The 16,149-nt window shown below is 26.3% G+C and overlaps 1 protein-coding gene across 1 annotated transcript in view; it reads right to left on the bottom strand.

Annotated features, from left to right (window-relative positions):
* The window catches only part of LOC105847505 (adhesion G-protein coupled receptor G4), a 100,014-nt gene that overhangs the window by 44,001 nt on the left and 39,864 nt on the right, over positions 1 to 16,149 (bottom strand). Inside the window, exons 6-9 of the mRNA XM_065808082.1 lie at positions 14,969 to 15,075; positions 9,155 to 9,225; positions 3,700 to 3,830; positions 3,151 to 3,383 (exon numbers count right to left, since the gene is read on the bottom strand). Coding sequence (XP_065664154.1) covers positions 3,151 to 3,383; positions 3,700 to 3,830; positions 9,155 to 9,225; positions 14,969 to 15,075 — 542 coding nt within the window. The remainder of the gene's footprint in view (positions 1 to 3,150; positions 3,384 to 3,699; positions 3,831 to 9,154; positions 9,226 to 14,968; positions 15,076 to 16,149) is intronic.

Genomic DNA, 16,149 nt, shown 5'->3' with positions numbered 1-16,149 from the left:
CCACTTCTAAGTAAAAGTTTTTGGTTGTTTTTAGGGGGACGTAATAAAGGGACCCGTTTTTGCCTAATATTTCTATTGTTGTTTTGTAGTACTGAGACGTTTTGTTGTCCCAGTGTTTTGAAAAATTGTTCTGCTTTAAAAAGTTCCAGCTTTGGTTTTGGTTCGTAAATTTTATAAGTGAACTCGCCAACCAATACTTTGAAAAGTAGTAATAGTCGTGAGCTTTGTCTTCTTTGCATTCTTTCAGTTGAAAGAGTGTTTTGAGGCGAAGTGCAAGGCTTTGCTCCTTCGGTGATAAAATTCCGAGACCCCCGCTTTTGACGGGTAAAAAAAGTGTCTCTCTTTTGACCGGATTGAAATTGGTCTTTTGCCACAGATTTTCGAAAATGGTTCTATGCAGACGTTCTATTGCCCATTCGGGAACGGGCAGCACGTTTGCCAGAAACCACACTTTTGACATTGCTAACGTATTTAACGTATTGACATTGCTAACGTACTTAACGTATTATGTTTTAAAGGTGCTTGAACTAGTTCATTAATAAATTTTTTTAATAATTGAGGTACATAGGCTCCTTTAATGTTTAGGATGTCCTCTTTGGAACGATATGCGTTGGAATTGTGGTCATGATTATTTATGACAATTTTTAAAAGTTTTGCAGCTGTTAAAACAACACGACCTCTCTCTCCTCGTTTAAATTTGTGTTTTTTTCTTGGTACCATTTTTCACATAAGATGTCTTTAACACTGCTGAATAGAATTATAATGCTTCTGCCTTCTCTTTTGACAAAGCGTAAAGACTCACCGTACATTTCCTTTAATTTGATTTTGGTCATTTTTATTGAATAAACGCCATCATTGATTGACATCATTTCTGAATGAAATTCTGACAACGCGTACAACTCTATGTCTCTTTCTAACAATTCATATATAGTATTGAATGGTGTCATTTTGTTACTGCAAGTAGGACGTCCAGATGTTGAATATTTTGGTAAAGGGTTCTCGAAGCTGGCTCTACATGATACGTGATATCTGCCTTCTGCTGCTACTAGATCATTCACACTGATTAAACGTCCTTCTATAGTTTTAGCTAGATGGTCTTCTTTATTGCGGCATATTTCAATGGTGAAAGAATGTATGACTAATTTTTTGTACGTACTTCTTCAAATTTATTGCAATTTTTTTTTTTTTTCTGTCTTAGATACAATCACCGCCACAATAAAAACATTGTTTTTTAAAATCAAATAGTTCCATTTTGGCTCTAGCAATACGTTCTGTCTTGATTTTCATTGATCTTTTTCGAGAGCGATTTTTTTTAAAACTCCCACAGGATAAATGGATATAAGTGTTTGCCTTTGTTCTTTTGTTCAGTTTAAGCTTATCAACTAAAGTATTTAAATATAAGTTTTTTTTATATTGTATTCCTAATAGCTACGGTTTCAAAGAGAAATTCATTTTTATAATAAAATGAGTACTTATGCTTTTAGAAATATTTAATTCCTTTTGTTCAGTCATTCAATAACATCATGGCAATTAAATTACACTTTTTTTTAATAATGAAACTATGATATTTAAAAACACTGTTTCATATTTATTAAATTTTTTTAAAAAAATGAAAAAACCTACATTCTAATTTTGATCCGTCATTTTTTTCGCTCAACTCCAAAAAAGTGACAAGATACACCATTAGAAAGCTGATAAAATTATCTTTCTAATGATATATAATGTCTCTATAAATATTTTTTCTGGATTTTACTATTTTTTGGCCAAATTCTACAGTACTACCAGTAGGCCATAAATATAAACTTTAAAAAGCAATGGACCAATACATGTTCTTTTACCAATACCCAAATTTACTACTCTTTCTCCTGATGCAGAACTTCCTATAACAACTGGCTGCCTTCTATTTGTTGAATATGAAAATATCCATTTTAAAGTTTTTTCACTGGCACCATATAGGTCGACTGCAAAATCCACTAAAATAATGTTTTCCGGGTAGTAACTCCTTTATTTTTTAGCAAAATAGGATCGTCTTACTATTTAATGATTTTTATTAAGTTAAGAAGTTATTACGAATTAAAGTCCGTTGATATTATAATATCAACGGACTTTAATCCGTTTAAACATAATTTTTTTTTGTTTAAACGTATTATTCATTTGTATTGAGTCCACGAATGCAGTTTTCAAATGTTGTGTTCCATATGGTTTTGTTTTTAGGTTTTTACAGTTTTTGACATATATTAATGATTTATCTCACTCCATAAGTAATTCCATTGTACATTATTTTGCTCACGATACCAGGACAACAAGTCTTCTATTTTTTATTTGTCATATTTTTATATTTTCAAATAAAATACATTGCAAATAAAAGATAAAGGTTTAGAAGAGTTCGTAAAACTTTTAAATTAGATTTTTATTACTTTTTTATGTTTCGTTTTGACAAACTATAAAAAAATTTTAGATTAGAATTGAATTAATGATTGTCTTGATAAGAATTGGTAATATTTTTGCTAGATTTACAAAAAGATATTTTGTATCCCTTCATCTAAATATAGCAGTTTGTTTTTAAATCCAGGAAAAACACTTCAGCACAAAATAAAATCCTGGATATAATGAGTTTCTTGCCAAAGAAACGTTATTTAAGAACGTACCAAATCTATTACTAGAGGTAAAGCAAAAGATAAAGTTCAAACAAGTAGTAGAGATTGTCTAAAATGTTGATACTTATACCTAGTATTAGGGTAATTAAAAAGCGATTACTTTACGTAATCGTGGTTTTTATTGTGGTTACTTCTTGATAGTTAGAACAGTTGTTAAAAACCTATCAAGTTAACTTTTAAGAGAGTAATCCACTTCGATTACAGCTTACAAAGTTTACACACTACATTTAAAAAATTTTCTTTTTTAAACGCAAAGGCACCATTTTGACTTATCGCTGGAATAATTATACTACTAAGGCTGCACCACGGTTTTTAACAATTTTGGGCTTTGATCTCCCTCCACTTGCTCTATTATAACTCCTTGTTGTATCATAATAAACTATACTTTACTTTTCTCATTGCTTCAACAAAAAAGTTTATTTAATAAAAGCTGCAGTAAAACAAAATATCTTAAAACAAAAAGCCTAAATAAATAAAGAAATCAATAGGATACCTGCTTCAGGAACAAAAGCTGTTTTGTGATATCTAATTTTGATGGGCAAGATGAATCATTAAAGTAATCCCATTGTGGCAGGTTATTAGTTTTATCTTGTAAACATTTTCTTTGAATAAAAATATCTGGGTCAGATTCACAGGGTATCAGAGAAACGGTATTCGCTAAAGTTACTAGTGGTGTATATTTTTCGAAATAACTTTCTAGTGAAAATACCTCATTTACACAGCAATCTAAGTGAATAAATAAATATATATATATATATATATATATATATATATATATATATATATATATATATATATATATATAAATGAATAAAATTTAATTTATAAAAGCCGGTTGCATATGTCATTTTGTGTTCATAACTGAGTTTTCCATTTAATTTTCTCTGCCTCAATGCTTAAAAACTATTTAACTAAAATTACTAAAAACTGTGATTTATTTGCTCACAATTCTTATTTGCCATACCTTATCAAATTTTAACATATATTGTCAAGTTTGCGTTTAAGGCTTAATAGAAACTAACTTAAAAAGAAAGAATGTTACCACAAAACTTTAATGATTCCACAATAATATTGTTTCCAAATGTTAAGCCAGCAATTTCTTTACAACTTTCTAATCGGTTATTACTTTGGACTTGATATTTAATGTTTACCAAGATGCCAATATTATTGTTTCTACAAAAAGTAACCATTAAACTATTTTATTTGTATAAACTTTTATGTAATGGAGAAAATAAGTAATTAAATTAGTATAAAATGTTTTATCATGCAAAAACATGAAAAAAAAATTAAAACAATGTTTTTTTTGCTGCTTTTAGACTCTCGTAAGATTACTAATTTTTTAAAAGTTCATCATCAACTCAATTGTTGAATTGTTGATTCGAGGGGTTTAAAATATATTCAGGATGTTTATGGGTTTTAAATTATTGTTTAACTTGGTAAGATCAGCACTTTTAGGCGAAAAATATTTATCTATAATAGAGAAATAAAAAATAACATACAGCATCAAATTGTCAATAAGTAACTGGGTAATAAATTCCATTTAATATCCCATTTAGTATCATTTAAATCCCATTTAATATCATTTATTATATTTAGCATCATTTATTATATTTAGTATAGTAGCAGGTACCGATGCTAATAAGATATTTACAAAACGTCTTAATGACATCATAAGTCAGTAGGACACCCTTAAAGGGTCCAATAATTGTTCTGTTCCCACTGGATTGAATACCAGAGTAATCGAATAACCAAATACTCTAGTGTTCTCTAGTCTTAAAGCAAAATGTTCTTATTTTATTTTTTGTTTCAATTATTTAAAACAGGTATAAAAAAAAAAGTGGCTTCATACTTTTCTTTTGAGTTGCATATTTTACGTCGTAAGGCCCAACTAATAATGATTTAACATTTGCAAACGTTTCTCAAATTCTCAAATTTCTTAAAAAAAAAGTGTAGGAAATAATTTTTTAAATCATTTAAACGGATTTATTCCCATTATATTGGCACAATTAAGGAAATGTTTTAAACCTATTTACTAACGACATCAAAAATTTTTGTACAAACTACACAAAAACTAGGAGAAATGAGGCATATTTATTTCAAATATTGTTTTTCATTTCTATAGTATTTATACTAATGTTTATAAAAATAATTTTATTAGCGGAATGTATTTTGATCCAATTTTTCTTTTAAAGTGAGCTACCTTGAAAAAACTTTCTGTATCTAGACTAGATTAAAGGCGTCAATTGTAGTTGTTAAGTTCAGTTAAAAAAGCTAATTAGTGTCAAAATTTCAACACAAATCAAATTTTAACGACAGCACAAGTCGCAAAAAGTAGGAAATGTCGAACCCTTATTTTATATATACAAAATATATTCTGCTGGATAAATGAAATAATATTTACTTTTACTAACATAACTTTAGTCTGAAAATCGAAAGTTATCGATTTTCTATATAATTATTATTACACTTTGATTTATTAAGTTTTGTTATTATAGTACAATAAACTAGATAAAGACGAGGCCATAGAGGTAACTTAAACCCAAAGACGGCTTTTTCAATTTCAGTTGTTGCGTCAAATCAATTGGTATTTTAGTAAAAAAAATTGTAAACCTAGTTTAAAATTTTTTTGGGTCTTTATGATAAGACCATTAGATCTTTTTGGAGCACCTTAGAAACCTAAAATAAAGAAGTTAAAACATAAAAAATAGTTTCAAAAACAATTAAATAAATTCATAAAAATAAAATTTAAGCACCTTGAACCATACCATTCTATTCAACGTCTCAAAGGTAGAATTAATTCAATGAAAGATTTATATTTGTGAATCGTTTAAATAGAGTTAAATATTGAAAAGGTATTCAATTTTTAAAGCATTAACAAGCTTAAGATTGCTTTTAATTAAACAACAGCATGTCAAATGTTTTTTAAATAAGACAGCGAGTTTTAATATAAAAATCTGGTTTTACTTAAACAAAGATCTCGATCAATGATATAATAGCAAAACAATTTAATTAGGTTGCGACTCACGGGTATCCTTAAGATCACCTAAGGCCTTATATTATATCCCATGAAATTTTTTTTTGAATTTGAAAATTGTTTACATGGGCATTCTATAATTGTAAAAATCTGAACCATTTATTGGTAGCTTTTTGAGAAAACTTGCTTAGCAGTTTTATAAATAACGATGTTTCCGTACTCAAATAATATTTTTTCGTCAGCCATTATATCTGTTTATTTTCTGAAATTGCAACAACGCTATAGGTGATAGTAATATTTAGTGGTTTCTGACTGGCTATAAGACATTGCTTAAAAAGCCTAAATATAATAACAGTAAACATAACGATAAAATAACAGTGTTTTTATCTTCTTATTTTTTTATCTTTTGTTCTAGTTCTGTCAGAACTAGTTAGAAAATGTTAGTTCTAAGTTAAAAACAAAAAACTTTACTCAAAATCACAACAAGTTTATAGAATGATTTGTATTTTATGTTTGAAAAAAGGAACCAATTTAATTTAAATTGATTCCTTTTTTCAAACATAATTTACAAATTATTTTAAAAACTCGTCATGATTTTGAGTAAAATACAGTGTTTTTATCCTTAAATTATTATCAAATAATAATACAATATAATTACACTAATATAAATAATACAATATAATTACACTAATATAAAAAAACAAGAATAAATAAAATAAATAGTATAACAATATTATTAAATAATTTAATAGTATATTTTATTTATAATAATTTTATAATATTATAAACAAGATTTCATAAAAACAAAAAAGATGTCATTAAAATAATTGTTTTAACAACTTTTAAACGAAACTTTTATAATGAGTTTCGATGCCTGAAAAAAATGAAAAAACATCATTTTCCAGTAAAAAAAAATATATATATATATATCATAAATAAAGTTATATAATACTGTATATTATATTACATATTATAATTATATAATAGATAAAGTTAAGCATACCTTCAATTGTCTTTCCAGTAAAATACTATTATTTATACTAATATAAATAATACAATATAATTACACTAATATAAATAATGAATATAATTACACTAATATAAAAAAACAAGAATAAATAAAATAAATAGTATAACAATATTATTAAATAATTTAATAATATATTTTATTTATAATAATTTTATTTTTATTAATATAATTATATCATATTATTATTTAAGAGTATAATTATTTTATTTAATAATGATAATAATGTTATTATTTATAAGTTAATCATTTATTACCTTATAATATTATATTAAAAAATAATAAATTATATTGGTATAATGTTGCATTTAGGACTGAACACTCAACGAATTTTATTTGTAACAAGTAGTTGTATTCAATTCAAATGCAATAAAGTCCAGAGCTAGGGAAAATAAAGCAAGTCCAGAGCTAGGGAAAATAAAGCAAGTCCAGAGCTAGGGAAAATAAAGCAAGTCCAGAGCTAGGGAAAATAAAGCAAGTCCAGAGCTAGGGAAAATAAAGCAAGTCCAGAGCTAGGGAAAATAAAGCAAGTCCAGAGCTAGGGAAAATAAAGCAAGTCCAGAGCTAGGGAAAATAAAGCAAGTCCAGAGCTAGGGAAAATAAAGCAAGTCCAGAGCTAGGGAAAATAAAGCAAGTCCAGAGCTAGGGAAAATTTTAAAATTCTTATTAAGTAGTACTTTTGGGAAAACTACTCTGTTGACAACCATCTTCTATCTCAAATGTTTTTTCTATGTTTAGAAAAAATCTTTTGAGTTTAGAGAAAGTAGATACGAAGAGCTTTTATTCACAAAAAAGTCAATAAAATCACCAACAAAGTTGGTGATTTTATTGACTTTTTTGTGAATCTGAAAAATAAAATTTTTAACGCTGAGCACTTGCAAAGATATTGGAGATAATCATTTATAATAGTAATTTATTTCGATATTATATTTTAAATAATGTTAAAAGTTGATAATAAAAAATAAAACACCATTTAATGACTAAACATTGTTTAGTATGTTTTAAGAATTATTACAGTTATATGCAATAATGTCAATGATTAGCGGCAACAGTTTTACAACATTGATCTTTTAAATCAGAGAATGTAGATGTTAAGGTTGGAGTAAATGGAGACCAGGGTTATCGGAAAGTTACTTTATCAATTACTTTGAAGTCAGATCTGCCTTTAAGTGAAAAGAAAAGAGAAAAATATTCAGATTATTAGGAATGTAGATTTTCAAAGAATTTGTTTGAAAAATTGTTTGAGAACACTGACTAGGTATTTCTGTTTGTAAATAGTTATCGGTCTACAATACCTCTCAATGGATTGTCTTATAAAGTTAGAATGAAATGCATATTTATCTGGACAAACACAATAATTTTAAAGCTAACTGTATGAAAGATTTGAGAAACTTTAACAATGTGTGTTTGAAACATTGAACCAAAACTACTATGATTCATTAAAATATTTATACAAAGTTTCAGAGATCTTGGCTCAAACATTACCCTTAAAGCTCATATAGCGGAGCAGCATTGAGAACAGTTCGTTGCTATAGAAAGAAAAATGTTTGTATTTTTTTTAAATTAATGTTAAACATATTACCTGTACTTATGAAAATATTGTTTTTAAATAAGTTGAATGAAAGTTTAGGGTATTGGATTGAGCAATCATTCGAACAACACAAGACAACTATAATTTATATATATATATATATATATATATATATATATATATATATATATATATATATATATATATATATATATATATAATATATATATATATATATATATAATATAACAAGCATTGCATTTTTTTCAAAAAGCTACAAAATCAAATGATTTAAGTTTTGATAGTTTTGAAATGTGCAAATGGGCTGCTTTTAAAATCAAAAAAAAACTTTTATAGGATAAGATATAAGGTCTTAGATTACCTTCAGGGTACCTGTGAACCGAAAGTTTTACACAATTACAATTACACAAGGAAAACTAATAAAAACAGCTTAGCCCATAGTGTTTTTATTGGGCCCATAGTGTTTTTATTTTTATTAAAACTTAAGTATTTGGCACTAATTTTTTTAAATCTCTAAAGTTAATGTGAAGATTCCTAAAAAATTTTTAGTTTTTATCAAAAAATATTTGACTTTAAAAAAAAGAAACTTTCTTTCAGTTTTGTAGAGTTATAAAATTTACTACTGTATGGTTTTATCTTTTAAAAGCTAAAAAGTTTTTCAATAAAATTGAAACAATTTTAAAAATCATCGATATAAAACCTTAAGCTATTTTATCAAACTTTTATAAATTTAGTTTCCTTTAGTTTGCACAATGATTAGCGGCTACAAAACCAAGAGAGACGAGGCTCAATACTAGCATTGTTCCATATATGGCTGGTAATGTACGCAACAACGACACTCGTTAAAATTCCGGTTAAATGCTCCTCCACGTTGCTCTGTTGCAAGATGTTTGGCCTATATAAAGAAGCTGAGAAAAAAAAATAATTTAATAATTACGACTAACCTGTTAGATAACTTAATAACTTGAAAAGTAACGACTCTTGAAAAAAAAGCAATTGGAAAACCATTTTGTAGCTATGAAAACAATGTATAAAAGTTTAAAGTTAAATTGAAAAAATAATTAAGTGCAAACTATTTATGCAAATAGAATTAAAAAAAAAGTATAACAACCGTAAAGATAAAGTTTAAACAAAATAAAAGTTTTTTTTATATATTCTATATTTCCTTTTCTGTGTATTCTTTGTTAAAACTTAATGTTTGTTATAAAATCGCTTTTTTTTATACTTTTGGTAATATGTGTGATTTGATATATTGTGATATGCATAATTAGTGCAACGATCATCCTTTTGAATTACTTAGTAAATTTTTCGAGATCATCTGTGTTTAATTATACGGTATTACTTGATAAGAATTTTTATTCTGTATTTTTAACCTGTTTTGGATATAAAAAAAATCCACTAGAAACTAAGTAAAGTTAGCTGAAGAAATTGATCTTAAAATTTGTCCTCCCAAGATAAAAAGGTGCTTTAAAAAAAGTCAGCAAATCAAATGATCTATATTATGATCCAGCTTTATTAATAACCTTACAGATAAATACTTTTACGAGTGTTCAAAATCTCTTTTGGCTTCTTCTTTTTTTAGTTTTTATGAAAATCTTTTAATAAAACCAATAAAATTACTTTATAAAAATACTGTAGAGTATTTTTCAAAGCATTATTTTTTAACTATAATATAACATTAACTGTAATGAAGTAATTAAGTCATTTTATGTAAAGAACTGTTTAGTGCATCAAGAAAATATTAATTACATTGGCAAGTAATCAATTAAATTGAGCCAGATAAAATTCATTATTTTTCAGCGGTCTAAACTATATTGCAAAACTGCCCAAAATTTAGTAAACAAGAGTATAAAATAAAACTTCAAACATTAAAGGAAAATTAACTAATAAAACATACTTAAAGTTTTCTAAACTAGCATTATTGATTTCCGGACTGAATAAAAATCAGCTATGTTTCTGATGAACATTAAATAACAAGGTTTGATCATGAACAAATAAATGACTATATATCTTGAAGTACTGGTCAGAATTGGATAATAAGGGGTTGTTTTTTTTACGTAGTCTCATACAAGACTATCAAAATCTGCACTGCTTAAATATGATAAATACGGTAACATAAATTGAATAGTATTTAAAGCATTTTATATAAGTTAGTTTATTTACGTTACAACGGAGTAGTAGTACCAATTCCTTAATGTTTACGTAATTTCTCGTTTCACTAAATGTTTACGTAATTTCTCGTTTCACTTAAGATTTTTGTCCTAATTTCACTTAAGATTCTTGCAGCAGTTTATTATTTTATAATGTTTTTTATGGTACGAAGTAGAATATTTTCATACACGTACGTGATTTGGTAAGGTAAAGAAAATAAGAAATGGATAGCAAAGTTTGATTTTGAAAACAAGTTTTATATGGTATGAGACTTATATAAAACTTTATATCAAACTCAAGATTTATTTTTGAAATTGTTTAGAAACAATTTTCGGCCTACACTTTGGCTTCAAAAGTCATTGACTATATCTATCATGTTCAGCTCGTCAGTTTTTTTGCTGAGTATATTGAATAGCATACTCCAGTTTAAACGTAATTTGCTCATGATACTTCTTGTCAAAGTTTTGATTTTTCTATGTGTGCTGAATTTTATATAAAGCTATTAGGGATACCATATAATGCCAGGTGATGGATAGCCGACATTCAGACACAACATTTCTAATGGATGTTTTTGTAGTAAATGTCCCGCTAAAGATCATTTCTTAATTTCATCCTAATAAGTTTGATGACGGATTGATGTTTAAACTAACTGCCAGCAGCAATTTTTTGTAAATCCTAGAAATCGTGTATATAGAAATCATTCAATTGAGTTTTTATATTGTTAGCACGTGATGATCAGCAAAATAATCAATTTTTCCTGCGAGTTATTATAGTTGTTGCGATCAACATGGTGTCATAGCGTAATTTTGTTGGAGTAAAAGTTTAGACTAAAACATAAAAGTTTCAAAACTTAAAAAAATTTCAAAATTAAATAAAGTTTTACGGCATCTTTTTGTTATAGCTCAGAGTCTGAACAATATAAAAAATTTTTTTTGGCTTACATGCTTATTAGGTTTAATTTTTTTTTAAAGTTTGTGTTGGATAAAGGTGCAGGCAAGTTCTTTGAATGTGGTTAGCAAAAGTATATTATTTTAACTTTTAAGATTTTAAAGAAAACAGAATTTTAAAAATACCTAGAACAACTGTTTGAAAATACACAATACCGTGGTTTTCTTTAAAGAAAACTACGGTTCAAGTGTATTTTCATACAACTTTACGACAATTGGTGATATTTCCAACACAAGAAACAGTAAAATAATACTATTAAAAAAAATGTACACATACATCGTATGTGATATACTCATACGATGTACGTGTACATCATTGATGCATGCATACACCAATGATGCAGTTTATTTTAGCAAAAGCTTTAATTTAGTATAATTTTACAATATTTCAATAAAATTAATCAAACTAATTTACAATCAAGATTTTCATTTATTTTTTGTATTCATTTTTGAAAAGCAAATCTCAACTTCTTTTTTTAGCTTTTATTTGCAAGATTTGGTTTAAAGGATTTGAAAACAATTTATAAACTTTCTTATTTATTAGTTTTGAGAGTAATAAAGAGTGTTTGGCCACACCTCCGTTATATAAAACTGAATAAAATAATTTTTGTCAATATGCACACATATTACAATGTTATCTTTTAATTCATAACATATTTTAAACAATGACTGGACAAGTAGAAAACAAGTGGCATAATATTGATAGTGTTGTAACCAAAACTCAAAATTTTATTCAACTCAACCAAAAAGCCATAAAAAATAATTGCACTAAAATTTGAGCATTTTTTAGGCAGAACAAAATTTAGTTTTGTATTAAGTTTAGTGTTACTAAAGTTAGTTGAATAATTTTTTACCCTAAAGAAATGCAGGGTGAGGTGATGAACAAGGCAAGATGAAAAAAAGCCACTTCAACAAAACAAAATTAAAAACAAAAACTAAATATAGATAACAATTAAGTACAGATTTAGTATACTACATTTAATACTTATTTAACATTTTTATATAATGTAATACGTGCGCGGGCACACAGACACAAGCATAAACGCACACACACACACACACACACACACACACACACACACACACACACACACACACACACACACATAAACTCACACACACTTTATTAAATATGAATAAATTAAAAACTATTATAACCATTAATAAATATTATTTGTACTTGAATACTGTTTGTAGAAATCAATAATTGATGATTTTTTCACTACATTTTGTTTTTACATTGATTTGCAGCTGGAACCAGAACTAGAGGTGCTAATTGAACTAGACAATACAAAATATACTTCTAGCTTTTAAATGGCTGAAGCATGTTTTGCAAAACAAATCTAATATTGCAATTAAACAAAGCAGTTTTAAGTTTTGGAGATCTCGAAGTAGCACTACGACGTTAAAAGAAGAAGAACTTATTTAAAACTTTAAAAACTTACTGATAAGTTTCTTATAAGAAATGGGAGCTTTCACTGTATTTTTATTGAAATGGAGTAATTACTTGAATATTATTTAATTAAATTGAGTAAAGAAGTTTTTGTATGACAACAAATAGCTCAATAATTTTGCGTTTGAAATTAAAGAAGATAATCTTGCATATTTTAACAAAACGTGTGAACAGAGATATAACGAGAAAATTCTCATTGAAATTTTCTTGTAAACTCTTGAAATTTAACGCCAATTTAAAAATAAATTTTAATGTTTCCCAAAATGCAATACTTTTTCACAGATGTTTTTATTTACTTATGTTATTTTTAAAAAATAGTCTAGAAACACTTGCACACACTAGTTCTAAAATAAGGTTAATTGAAAGTTGTAAATTTCATTTTTATGTCATCCAATTAAAAACAATAAAAATAATATGTAATAACCAATTTTTATGAAAATAAGCATGTTTATATTGGTTGGGTAGGAAAAACTAGGGCTAGTTGCAACAGGGGTAAGTTGCAACAATGCGTTATAAAAAATGGTTTTTATATATTATTCCTAATTTATTTACATTATATAACTATAATTATAACACGTCAGCTATAAAAAACTTATTGTAATAAATAAAAAACTTTCAAGGCTATTGATAACTTTAATTTTTTGATATAAGTTCTAATTTTTGTTTTCAAAATTTTTGAAAAATATAATTTCATTGCTTTAATGAATATCAATTTTCTACTTTTATGACTTACTTGGACCAGGAAATTATCAACTTTCATATTTCAGCTCAAGGAGTGAAAATATCATAGTAAATGAATAGATGTAGTAAAATTTTGGTATATGGCTGAGACAATTAAATATATAAGTAAGTCTAATGAATAAATACCTACACCTTAAATTAAAGTTGTTTTTGTTTAAATTCAGAAGATCTTATTATCATCATCAAAACTCTGAGTTCAGCCGCTGGAGATGTGGTTGAGTTGATGTTCATCATCTTTTAAATCAGTGTCTCCGTATTGTCTAAGAAGAAGACTCTCTTTGAAGTTAACTTCAATGAAGTTAACTTTAGTGGTTTTATAGCAGTTGGACCTGAATCATATTGTCTGCTGAATGTATTTGCTTTTCACTGGTAAATTGCTTGTTGAATCATAAAATAACTGCAAAATTTAATAGTTTTACGCATTCATCTAGTTATTTCTAAAGTAATGGACTTTCTAGAAATATTTTTTTAAGGAAAAAATTGGCTCTAGAAAGCGAAAATCTGCTAATTACTTCTACATCAGCAAAAAAAAACTAAAAACATTTAAGAAGTCTAGTTGTTGAATTGAAATGTAGTTGATTCTTTAGTTTCCTTAATAATTGAGTGTTTTTAAATGAAAGTTTATTGCTAAAAAATTATTTTTTTGTTGTTATCTAAGTTAGATTTTTGTTAGTCTTCATGAAATTTTATTCAGCATTTGATTTATTTTATTTACATTTTAATTTTTTTTTTAAATAAAATCTGATTGCTTTTTTATATTTGTTAAAATAATTATTTATTATCTATAAGAATATTTTTTTTCAGAAACACTTAAGACTTAAAACTTAGAGACTTAACACTTAGAGTTAGAGACTTAGAGACTTAACACTTAAAGAGTTAACACTAAAGAGTTAACACTTAGAGTTAAAATAACAAATTAGTTTAAATAATAATCTTTTTTATTCAATTTCTTCAGTCATTTCTGAGAGTCAATTTCAGTCTTCGAAGTCTTTGAATATAATTATCAGATTACTAAACAAGTCAGGTGTATGTGAAGTCTCGCATAATTAAACTATTACAGCTCAATGAAAATACAGCCTTCCTTTAATGTAATTATAAAATTTTTGTTACCACATAGAAGTTATAGATTAACTTGAAATTTTTCTTTCGACTCGGACTTGCCCCGGTGCGAGGTAAGTTGCAACATTTTTTTTTCATTTTTGTTCCACTATCGCGGAACAACTAAGTTTTATATTAAATTTATCAATGTTGGTTTAATACGTCATTAAGATTTATTTTATAACCCGGATAAAAAATTTAAAGAAAGATCAAAGTTGTTTGAGGTTAATGCATTCTTTTAAATTTTGTTGCAACTAGCCCCAGTCTTCCCTAAACCTCTTTTGAAATTTTTTTGGTGTACCTAATGAAAACAGTTTTATTTTTTTAAGTATTATTTTAATTATTCATCAATAAACAAAAAAAATTACTTGTTGTATTAAATAAGCATCAATGTTGTTGATCTCTGGAATCGTTCTGTTTGAATCTTGTAGCAACACTTGAGATACAGTTAAATTTATTTCTGCACAACTTTGATCTAATTATAAGACAAAGATTGTGTATACATTTTTTATTTTCTATATATTAAACAAATAAATTTAAATAGTTAAAATACTCAAAAAAAGAAATACAAGTTTGTGTATTGAAGAATTAGTTTCTTTTATTTTGTGTTTAAAGAAAGAATAGCCTATTCACTAAATTAAGAAAATTTAAAAAAATCTGTTTACCATGGTAAGAAATAAAAAACCGTTTTATTTTAGTTTGGCAAAATGCCTTAAGATATTTTTACCAACACGAAGATCATAAATATTTTTATTTTACAAATTATAAAGATTTATAAATACACTTAAAGATTATTTTTCTTTAAATTTAAATACAGAACATAAATTATCTTAAACGTTGAACTCATAGTTATTCAAAACTTTAATTCCTTTAATAAATGGGGCTGAGCTTGAAAAAATTAACTGAGCTAGGCAAAATTAAGCATACAACCTGCGTTTCTGATGCCAATAGAGAAATCTAAGTTTGGTATAGCGCGCGCTTCCCCATTACCGTTTGTGTAACTTATATGGCAATGGATGAATTGCATAGTTGTGTTAACTAATGTTTGCTAAACATACAATTATGGCTAAAAAGATCAGTTCATTCATAATTATTAAAATAATTACTTGTAAGTACAAAGTACGCATAATCACTTAAATACAATGCACACCGTGTTGGCAACAAGTAGGAAAATACTTTATATGCTCTATATGTTTTAGGATGTGTAATTTAATATATTATACATCATTATAATATTCGTATTTTTATCCTGCGTTATGATAATAATTATGTAATAAATAAAAACTAAACTTTGTGCATTACTTAAAATTTTTTGAGAAATAGTATATTTTAACTTTACAGGCAAATTAGTTTATTCTTAAGATGATGTTTATAAGCTTTAATTTAATAGCTGAATGCACTTTTACTTTTATAACCATAATGTTTTTTTTAGAATAATTTTATTTTCTGTTGTTCTATTGTTCTATTGTTATACATAGCTCAAGTCAGGTTATCCTGCTACTGGTAACCTGTAACCCAGTACAACCTGCTTCATGTCTTACTGCCTTGT

This window comes from Hydra vulgaris, chromosome 10, assembly GCF_038396675.1.
Source record: "Hydra vulgaris chromosome 10, alternate assembly HydraT2T_AEP".
NCBI lineage: Eukaryota > Metazoa > Cnidaria > Hydrozoa > Anthoathecata > Hydridae > Hydra > Hydra vulgaris.
Note: the sequence above shows the minus strand (reverse complement) of the source record. Positions and strands in the feature narration are given on the sequence as shown.